The 11,825-nt window shown below is 33.2% G+C and overlaps 1 protein-coding gene across 1 annotated transcript in view; it reads right to left on the reverse strand.

Moving 5' to 3' along the window:
• The window catches only part of HACD4 (3-hydroxyacyl-CoA dehydratase 4), a 37,965-nt gene extending 26,690 nt beyond the window's left edge, over nt 1-11,275 (reverse strand). The window contains exons 1-3 of the mRNA XM_074281863.1: nt 11,139-11,275; nt 7,498-7,601; nt 4,706-4,833 (exon numbers count right to left, since the gene is read on the reverse strand). Coding sequence (XP_074137964.1) covers nt 4,706-4,833; nt 7,498-7,594 — 225 coding nt within the window. The 5' untranslated portion in view covers nt 7,595-7,601; nt 11,139-11,275. The remainder of the gene's footprint in view (nt 1-4,705; nt 4,834-7,497; nt 7,602-11,138) is intronic.
• Nucleotides 11,276-11,825: the final 550 nt, after the last annotated feature.

Raw genomic sequence — 11,825 nt, forward strand, 5'->3', positions numbered from 1 at the left:
TTTGTCCAACATATTTGTTAAGAGGCATTTGTTAAACATTTCCTAGCATACCCTTTGGCCTATGAGTCTCTTCCCAGCATATTCTTTTTAAAAGCAAAAAATAAAATAAAGGAAAGCAATTATATTGAAATGCAGCTACCACAATATTGTTTTTAAATTCATGGGTCTCAGATAAAGAACACAATTGTATTAGATTATGGCAAGAACAAGAGATACAGCAGTAGAGGGAAATCTATGAAGCTAATCATAAAATTTTGAATTTTTTGCAATTTCAATGATGTCACTATAATTTCAATGATGTCACTATAATATAAAATGAACACCTACCAATATATTTTTCTTTAATTTTTTTTAAATTTATGGAATAAAACAAGCATTTCCATAATATAGATAATAAAAAAAAGTGATTACACATGAAAACTGCAAGAAACTTGCTTTTTTTAAAAAAAATATATGTGATAAAGTTATAACTTTCTTTTTTTCCTGTCTGCCCCACTCCTGCCCTAGAGACAGCTACCATTAGACACAAATATGAATATATCTATTAAAATCATTCTGTACATACTTCTATTTATTAATTCTTTTCTTTGAATGCACATAGAATTTTTCCTTCCAGTAAGTAAACCTTTGTAGTTTAATTTGAATAATTTATAATTACATTATCAACATATTATATTTAAATGATATGCCATATTAACACCTTTAAAATGATACTTATTTTAAGTGATCAACTGACAATTACAAAGTGCTTTAAGATTTGCCAATCATTTCACATATATTATCTTAAACCAACTCCAAGACCTACTAATAGGTGGGATAGGGAATAGTATTGAGTCAGGACCCAAGTTCAAATCCAGACTCAGTCTCTTAATAGCTTTGTGACTCTGGGCAAATCATTTGACCTCCAATTATGTCAGTTACTTCAAATGGGGAAGGTCATTTTGAGATAATATTTGTAAAGTACTTTGCACTGTACATAGTAGGTATTATATAAATGCTATTCTCATTAGAATTATTTTTGTCTCTATTTTAAAAATGAAGAAAGCAGGTCTGAAGAAATGTTAAGTGATTTGCCTATGGTCAAAAAGAAAGCATCATAGGAAAGATTTGGACTTACTATGATATGCTATTTCTACAAATCATTTTTAAGCCATAAAAAGATACAAAATTTAAAAATCTGTTTTGCAAATGACTCTATCTTTTATTCCTACATGTAAAAAACTCATGAAATATATATCGATGACTATTCTGCTAAGTTTAGGCTTTTTGTTTCCCCTTTTCTCTCCCAAGCTGTATAACACTTATTTTAATTGAGTATAATTTTTAGAAAGTCATAATAGCTTTTCCCCAGCTGTCAGATAAAGTAAGGTTTTTGAAAAGACAAGAAAGAAAATCAACATTTGGCAGCTCAACCAGATGATAAAGGGGCCTTCATTTCTGGGGTAGCTTTGACTTCTTAGAAAACACAGTAAAAATACTGCAGATAGAGTGCCTCACCTTGAGAATTTTGCAAGTTCTCATAAAGGCTAGACAGCAAAGGTTTATCTTATATTTAAAAATTAATGCCAAGTACTAAAAACAATTACTATAACTTATTTTGCTTACTATTTGAAATTAACCAGTCCCATGTAATTTTCTAATCAAGTATGATTATACAAGTAAACTTAACCATTATTTTGCTCTGAGCTTTTTTTTTTTCTTCTAAAAGAAAAAGAAAATAAAGGTAGCTAAGAACTATTACATAATTTTGCTGTTTAAGATAAAGGAGGAGATCCTAATGTTTTCTCAATTCTCAATATATTTTTCTAGGAGCAGGAAAACAGAGCAGGCTTCTGTTCAACTATCGCTCTTGAATAATAGAAAAGGGGGCAGCTTTGGACAGGATATTATAGTTTTTTGAAGTTTTTCTCCAGATCCTATTTTGATACTGCTAAAAAAACACATGAAGAGAAGTAGGTGAATAAAAAGGGCTAAGAGAAAAACAAAATCTTAATCATGACTCATTTCAGCTTTAAAACTTTCAAAGAAGGCATGTACCATTAAAAGGTTACTATTAGGAAATTAGATGGCACAGTATACAGAGTGATGGATTTGGAGTCAGCAAGACCTGAATTCAAATCCTGTTTTAGATTCTTAGTAGCTCTATGACCGGGCTCAAATCACTAAATCTCTGTCAGCTTCATTTTTCTATGGTCAGAAAAAATGGAGATTATAATGGGCAACTCCTTCAGAAAGTGGTTGTGAGGAGAAAACTCTACAAAACTTGAAAAACACTGTACAAATCTATTATTATCACTAATAATAATAATGAAAATAGTCTTATCCCTTAACTTCACTCATTAGATTGTTAATTTCTTAAGGGAAAGAACTGGCTTTTGCCTTTTTTTTTTGTATCCCCACGGATTAGCACATTGTCTAGCACATTGTAGACATTAAATAGATGATTATTGACTGCCTGACCAACATCTTCATCCCCAAATGTTTTTTTTTTTTTTTTAAGAAGGAATAGCTAGGTGGCACAGTGGATAGAGTACTAGCCCTGAAGTTAGGAGGACCTGAGTTCAAATCTGTCCTCAGATACTTAACATTTCCTAGATGTGTGACCCTTGGGAGACTCACTTAAACCCAATTACCTCAGGAAAAAAAAAAAGTAAAATAAGATGTTGAAGATTTGAAAAAATGGTTTGGCACATAATTTAACAACGTTAATATTTCCTCAAAACTTAACTAGACAGTAATAGAAAGCTTGATCTCTTAAGAAAAAAAAAAACAATAGCCAATGTGAAAATAGAGTACAAGAGAATGTAATGAAAACTTAGGAATTCAAGGATATAACATATACAGGACCCCATAATATATCCATCTATTGAATTTTTAAAATGTTATTTTAGTCTGAAACAAGTTACTTTATTCTATGGCCAAAAAAAGCCACAGAAAATGGTTAGAATATGGCATTTCATTATATGGCATTATAATATATTTCTTTCTTTTCCTTACCACCAAATGAAGTACATAGAATAGATGTTTGCCTTTTAAATAACATGAGTACCTAACCATAGTCACCACTGTTATAAAGACAGTCTTTCTATTTTGTCTCATTTTAAAGCAAAAGAGACCTAATTGTCACAGCCCTAGTAAAATTAAATTTTGTAAAACATAATTCTCATGTGTCAGATCTATATCAATTAAATTTTTAAGGAAATAGATTTATGAAAATCATTTCTGAATTTAAGTTAGCTAAAGAACATTTCTTAATTGGAATTTAGCTTCGGTGTTAGTTGTACTTGACATTGATGTAATATTTGTTTTGTACTTCTACTCCTACATGTCAACAGTTTGATGCATTAGTCATAGCAAAACATCATTTCTGCAAATCTCTAAAAATTAAAATTCTCACAGATTAGAAAATGACAAAGTGTCCATAATCTCTCTAGGATTTTATTACTTTATATAGCTTTTCAATCTTTTTGATAATTTTGTCAAAGAATATTTAAAATATCACAAGTGATGCTCACATGCAAAAAATTCTATTTTCTATTCTGTAATGATCTGTTTGCTGAGCTGAAATTCTGATACGTTTTTTGATTCCTGTCCCCTTCAATCGAGGGACACTCTCAAAATCTTTTTTTAGAGGGGTTAGTAAAAAATTGTTTAAATAAAAAACGTGACAAATGTCAAACATTAAAATTTCCATTTACAAAGTAATGATAGTTACATATGGAAGTATGAATTTCTATCATACACACAATTTGTTTTTTTTAATTTTATATTAAATTTAACTCTAATACCCACACTGTCATTTTTGTCTGACTTACTTCTTATATTTCCTTCTCTGTGTATATTTTAAAAAAATGTTTCCTCCTTGCCTCCCTGCCTCCCTGCCTTCTTGCCTTCCTGCCTTCTTTTCTTCCTTTTGCTCCTCCTCTTTTTCTCCCCTTCTTCCTCCTCTCCTTTTTCCTCTTCTTCCTTCTCTTCCTCCTCTTCTTCCTCCTCCCCCTTTCTTCTTTTCCTTCTTCTCCTTGCCCTCCTGTTCCTCTTCTCCTTTTTAAAAAAACATCAATGTTACTGCCACATATAGACTGTGTGACAATGGGACTCTAAGACTATAAATTGTAGAGATGTCAACCTATACTGTTAAAGGGAATTTCTTCATCTACAAGTTCTCTAAATCACAGATCTAGTCCTCTATTCCTATCCATTATCTCTGCTCTCCATTTTCTCTCTAGGGGAATCTCTTTATAAGCTACGTTTTCAAATTAATTTTTAATCATGTTTAGATGCATATATTTCATATTTTTCTTATTCTCCTTCCTTCTCTGTAAAAAATATTACTACTCAATTCCCCCTTCCTCCTGTCCCTTGACAAGACAATAGGTAAATAATAATTTACAAAAAATTACAAAGAAGATAAAATGTAATTTTTTTTGTAAAATTATCATTTTACCTATTGTCTTCCTGCATAATTTATCATGTTGTCTTCCTTGAGGTCAGAAACTGTGTCTTTCTTTCTTTGCCTTCCCAGGACTTAGCAGAGTGTTGGGTATATAGTAGACACTTAATAAGTATTTTTGACTTGATTTATTTTGAAATTAATTCCAGTTAGCAGAGACTTAAGGTAATGATTGATCTTCAAATAATTGCAAAGTAGTTTGTAATCTGAAACAGATTTTCAGTTAAATTGTTTAAAGATTTAATTAAAACATACCTGCAGAAATCTGGGTAAAAGCCGATCTGATTCAATCCCCATGTATATATGCAGCAGCTCCAAAAGGGAAAGGGACTGGCAAAGGCGCATCACAAGACCAATAGCATAGAAAGTATCTACCATAGAATCTGTTCCCACAATGAAAAAATATAGTTACTAAGAAATCATACAAAAACATAACATGTCATTTTAATACACAAATCTATGGAATTTTGTGGAAAGTGTTTTTATTGGCTATTTGTCAAGTTAGTCTTACTTAGTCATAAGGCCCCATTGTTTAAAAGAGTTTTTCCTCAACTCTTTTAAGTTCTGGCAGATCCTCTGGCAGATTTTTTTTTTTACATGTTATAACAGTAGGCAGTTAGGTGAGACAGTACATAGAACACTGAGTTTCTAATCAAGAGTCAAATCCTGCCTTAGATACTTAGATACTTATTAGTTATGTAATCCTGAGCAAGTCATTTAACCCTTGGGTACCTCAGTTTTCCTATCAGTAAAGTGAGGATAATAATAGCATTTGCCTTCAAGGATTATTGTAAGGATAAATGAGATAATATTTGTGAAGCATTTTGCAAACCTCAAAATGCCATATAAATACATAAGTGTCTACAGAACTGGATTAAATAATATTATATATTATGCATATAACAATTATTTTATTAACATTATATAATATATTATGACATTAAATATAGTTGTATATAGCATATACACTATTATGAAGTAATATTATTAATTGTTATATATTATATTTTATATTATTGTAATATTACAAATATTAACAATTAGCATGATTTTAAATTATTATGAGCAGTTTATAGAGATACATTTCAGAATTTAAAGTCTTCATATTCAATATTCTTCATATTAAAAAATTTTAAACAATTTAAGAATCCCTGAAGAAAAAAGTGACTAGAGTTTTGTGCATTTCACATTTCTTACTCTTCACTTTTACATTTTGTAAACAATAATTTTCTTTTTTATAAGATATAGAAAGCATTTTCCCCCCTAACAATTCTCTGAAGGGCAGGATAAAAGATTTATACACATTTTAGAAATAAGGAAATTGAAATCAAAAGCTATCCCTTATCACTAATTAGGGATCTTCCTGGTATTTTTGCTGATTTAGCAGAAATGTGCACTATAAATATTTATTTGTAGGTAACTATCAATGCCAACATTATCATGGGTTGTGAACTACTAATATTCCATATTGGTGTAGAACCCAAAATGAAGCTAAACTATTGTGATCATTAAATTATCCATTTTTAAAGACCTAAAATGATGCCAAAAACTAGTGTCTTTGCTTTTTAGGAAAATCTGTTTGTTAGAATTAATGACTGAAATGTGTATGTGTAATAGGTCATTATAATACATCAACTACAAACAATGACTTATTTTTCTAGTGATAATTTGCTACCACAGACCAAACCAAGGCTTTCAGAGTGGGTAGGAAGTCTTTCAGAATCTGAGGATATCAAGGGTGCTGCTTCTTGTTGCTTGACATATTTATATATAGTTTTAGAAAATAAATTACATCTGAAAAAACTTAGTTAATGATGTGCCTAGGCATGCATAATTAATAACATTGAGTTAGAATTGAATCCTCCAAAAAAAAGATAGAAATTCAGCCAAAACCCCCAAATTATATATTTATATAATTAAGCTCTTATTTTAATTTAGTTTCAAGCCCAGAAAAGAATAAGATGCCAGGTAGAATAGTAAGAACTTGAAAGGAGGAGACAAGTTCTAATACAGTTTGTATTGTGGGCTATGTGGATAAATCACTTAAATTCTTTTAAAATCAGTTTCTTCATCTTTAGAACAGGATACTATGACTTCTTAGGCTAGAAGATACAGTGGAATTAGGAAGATCAAAATTCAGTTCCTACCTTTGATATTTAGTAACTACATGGCCCTGAAGAAATCACTCAAACTCTATCAAGCTCAAATTCCTCATCTGCAAAATGGGGATAATATCAGCAACTATGTTACAGGGTTTTTGTGAGGATTAACTGAGATACTATATATAAAGTGCCTTGTAAACCTGTAAATCCTATAAATACTAACTACTACTACTACTACTGCTACTACTACTGTTAAATGAGAATATACAAAAGGTAATGCAAATATGAGCTATGATTATAAAAATATAACTGCTCTAGGCCTAAGATTATTCATTTGTACAATGAGAATTTAAATGATTGTTCCATTCCATTCTTCTCTTGAGGGGTTGGGATTAGACAACTTTTAAGGTTCCTTCCAGTCAATCCAGTCAATAAATAGAGCTGCTGGGCAGAAAGTCTGATATGTGGTTTTAATAATAGCTACTATTTCTATTATTCTCCTATGTGTTTGGTACTATGCTAAGCACTTTATAATTACTATATCATTTGATCTCATAACAACTTTGAGAGGTAAGTGCTATGACTATTCTCATTTTACAGTTGAGGCAACTTTTCCATGATCACACAGCTTAGTATGTGTTTGAGTCTGAATTTGAGCCAGGTCTTTCTTACTCCAGTTCTATCACTATCCATTGCACTAAGTAGATATTTTGATTTTATGCTGGTAAATTACACTGAACAAGAGGGAGACTCATAAAGGAGATGAACTTGATGGTTATTTTAAAGGCAAAATAAAAAAGTTCGACAAGGAAAAGTAGAGTAAACGACAATATCTTTGTGAGAAAAAATTAATAATAAAAGATGAGGAATACAGAAATGAAAAATATGTGATATGAACATGTGAAAAAGGTAAATGTAAAAAAAATAATAATTTGATGATCTTACCTTTCCCAAATGAAAAAAATCTGACTGTCATATTTGTAAATATCCATGAGTGTCCACAGAACTGGATTAAATAATAAATGAAAAGGTAGGTGTTCATCCTATACCTGTGAACACAAAGAACCTAAATTTAAAATTCTATTTGAAAAAATGCCCAAAAGATATAGGAAAAAGGCATAAGAATATGACCTTTTCAGATTTGAGCAGATGAATTTATACCTTTGTAAAAGGATCTAAAACTTTTGAGTAAATTCTTTTTCACCATGCAAAAGACATGAGTTCAAGTAGTTCATTTTTATGTGAAAAGACCAGTAAAACAACTGAACTACAAATAGAAATAATGAACTTGAGTTCTGGAATAGACTGCCTCTCTAATTTTTCTCCATTTACTCATTTGGATGAATTGATAGGAGAACCTTAAAGCTTAAAAAAATGAAAATTTGGTAAATGAACTGACAAATCACAGTGAGTTAGGATAAGGTCTTTCACTAGAAAACTCAAAAAGGTTTCTGAATGACAGTAATTAAACCTGAAGGACATTGTTTTAATGGGATTTCTTAAACCTTTAGCTTCTTGCCTGGGAGTGAAAAGTTTTAAAACCAAAATACCAAGGGAGCAGAAAGCTATCCTTGTTCTGAAAGTACAAAGCAACAATCCAGTCAAGGATTGTAGCTGGATCTAGAGTAAAGAAGAGGGTCATGAATAGCAACAGAAAGGCAACAGGGTTCTAGAAAGATTGCTTCTTTTTTCCTTATGGGCACCAAAAAGTCTGTTTATTTTTAATTTTTATATGCATATTATGTCTTTATAAGAAATGTTAACTACAGCCCGAAATGAGTTGAATGTACTAACTGGGAAAAGAGATTGTTTGAAGGGGAAACAACCCTAAGGAAGAGAAAGGTGGGAGTTAGCATATATGTGTTTTGCTGGAGTTAAGATATGACTGGGGCTCAAAGCTAAAAGGAAAAAAAGTTACAGATTTGATATAACTTTCATTTATATCAGGAATCCTATGTGATGAAAAGGTAAACATTTCTTTAAAATTACATGAGAACCTTACCTTTTTCCAAGTAAACAAAAAATTCATGAGTATTGACAGAACAACATTATATAATAGAAGGTATTTATCCCGTAGTAGTAGTCAATAGTAGAGTAAAGATAGGGCAAATGGGATTTATTGAAAAACCCTGCTCACCTCATCCCACAAATAATCTAAAATAATTGTCCTAAAGATATCATATTTGTTTTTGTCACTCAAAAAAAAGACCATTAGTTTGAAAAATAATCCTGAATCCATCTTTCATTTTGTTACTTCAAATTTTCACATCAATTTTTAAAGGAATTTCTAACAGGTAGGATTGTTGTTGTTTTTGTTGTAATATTATTGATATTTTTGTTCTTCAATTATTATTGTTGTTGTTGGCTGTATGTACTTTTCATTCATTTTCTTTTTTTCTAATGGTATTATTTGAGCCACCATAGATAACTTTAAGAAACCATAGTATGGGATAATGAAAAGAGCAATGGGTTTAGAATCAGACAACCTAGTTTGAATCTGACTCTGATGCATGTAACTTGTATTATTTTGGATAAGTCTTTTATGCTTTCTGAGTTTTTCAAAATAAAAGAATGAGATTTAGATGATCTCTAGGTACCTTCTAATTCTAATTTTGTGAGTGTAGGCTTTTGTTTTTGTTGTTAGTAGTAATAGTAACAGGAGTAATACTTCTTAACTATTCACTAATAGCTTGGGCTTGTTTAAACACAAATATTCTATGACTATTGCAACATTATTTCTTAATCCTTGATAAAGGTCTACTCTTTCAGTTCACTGAGAATTTAACAAAACAAAAACATTTTCTAAAGTTGTTACAAATAAACAGGGACCTTAAGACTTTAGAAAAGTCATGCTATGAAGATTTGGCAAATAAATACCTGTTGGAAGAATTCCTAGACTGGTAAGTATTGAGTTACATAAATAACTGACTGGTTTATGGCTGTGATATGAGGACATGAAAGAAAATGCATACATATGCTCTCAGACAATTGAGTGTTGTTAGATTTGTTGAGTTACTTCTTTTCCTCTTTTAAAATCTTTTTTTCCCCTTTTACAATGGATTTCAGAGTGAAAGGATATATTGTATTGTATTGTAAAAAGCAAAATGCATCAATTAAAAAAAGGCTTCTAAGGTTCCTTTCAGTTCTGAATCTATGATCCTATGAACTATTGATTACACATAAAGGAGTTCTGATTAAACACACTTTTAAATAGTGGAAAACTTTATAACCATATACATATAATCTTCATTTCCCCCGTATATGTACATATACACATATATACACTATATGTATATAAAAGCTACACACACACACACACACACACACACACACACACATACACACAGGCACACGGAGGTTTGGAATGTATTTATTTTTAGTGTATTCACTCTCCAGCACCTGTGGAGGGAGTTTTGATAAGATTGATGTCAAAATAAATTTTCATCTATTAGTCAGATATAAATTGAGAAAGACAGGGAGCAATTACTCCCTCCTTTCCCCCAAAACTCTAATATAAGCAAAACAGAGCCTGGTGGAACACAAAGTGTACCATAAGAGTTAGCATAGTACAATGAAAACTACCTGAATTTGGAATTAAGTGACTTGGGAATCACAGCTCTGCCCCTTACTACCTTTAGACATCCTATTATCCCATTAACCCTTTCTGGGGCTCAGTTTCCTCATGTGTAAAATGAGAGGATTGGATTAAATAGCTACCATGGCCTCCTCTAGCCCTAAATCTATGATGCTATGAAAAATATAGATAATCAAGCATAGATTGTGGGATAGAAATAATTAAAACACTTCACATAAGAGTACAAAATTAAATGACGTGGTAGTAGTTTTTGGGCGATAGTGTAAACTGGGTCCTGTTATCCTGGACAACCTAATCAGGACTCAAGGTGAAAACAAGAATTTTACAGGAAATCTAGCTTCAGATCAGGGATCTGTATAACAGGGGGCTTGCTTGCGCCAGACCTTCGCCTAACCGCCAACAGATGACACCATGACTAAGTCTAAAAGCCATTTTCTTTCTGAAAAATATCTCTCTACTTAGTCCCAGCAACAGTTTATTTTGTCAGAAGCCTCAACTCTTCCTCATTTTCTTCCTACCTCCCTTCCTCCCCCTCTGCCCATTCCCAAGACCATTATTTCCTCTAGCTTTCTTGGCATGAAAGCACCGAAAGGCTGGAGAAAGCCCAATCTGGAGGATAATGGGAGATGGCGGGTTGGCGAGGGGTGTGGATGATTCGTTTTGGAACTGTCAGGAGGCAGGAAGCATCTTGGCAACTTATCCTGACCCAAGATGCCAGTTAAAAGTCTATACTCTATGCCTGTTTTTGTCTACTTCAACTCACCCTTAGATTTCCTTCCTTACTCTCATGTCCCCTCTTTCCAAGCTATATTGCTCATGATACAGTTACCAATAATTTGGGGATTCCACAGAAGTGGCGGACACTGTTGTACCCCAATTAGCTCAGCCCAGACGAACTCCGCCCCACTCCGCCCAGTCTTGCCCTGCCTTCTCTTTTCCCCCTTTCTCCAAACTTTTCTCCTCTCTTCACCCAAGCCCCCAAAAGCCAGACCTGTGGCGTCCAGCACCAGGGATCTCTGCGCCCTGAACCAGGGATCTCTGCGCCAGCGCAGGGTAGAGCTGTCACTGCCTCGGGCTGTGTTGGCTCAGTTCTGCTTTCTTCTGGGGAGGAAGGGAGTCCAGTGTAGGGGAAGAGGTGGAGCATCTAGGGCTACTACTCCGTGACCCCGCCCCTGCCCTTGACCGCCCAGCCTTTTCCCCTTTCCTCAGCTCCTTTAGTTCCAGCCCCATCAGGAACCCTTTGCGCAATTTGTGGGTGCCTTCAGCCTCTTTACCTCCCCCGTCCTCCGTACCCTTTAAGGGCATTTTCATTTTTTTTTTCTGCTTACACCTCCGCTTCCCTCTTTCCCCCTCCCCTATTCCCCATCAGTTGAACTTTTGCGTGGGTTTTGTGGAGACTGGCATTTCCCCCTCCCTCCCCACCCTTCAGAGGAGGGAAATTGGCTCTTTAGTGTCACGTTTTAAGAAACCATCTGTAAAGGATCCTCCAAAGTCCCCCTTCCAGAGCTAAATCTATGATTCTGTCAGGCTGCCATGTTTGGGCCTCCTTGATTGTGTGCATTGGCTCCAAATCCCAAATTCCTTGTTACTCTGGGATTCATGGATGGTGAATGGTGATGTTCTATAGTTATTTTCTCTGTGCATTTTACAGAAACTGAGCATTTCCCATGTGATGGAT

This window comes from Sminthopsis crassicaudata, chromosome 1 (assembly GCF_048593235.1).
Source record: "Sminthopsis crassicaudata isolate SCR6 chromosome 1, ASM4859323v1, whole genome shotgun sequence".
NCBI classification, from domain to species: Eukaryota; Metazoa; Chordata; class Mammalia; order Dasyuromorphia; family Dasyuridae; genus Sminthopsis; species Sminthopsis crassicaudata.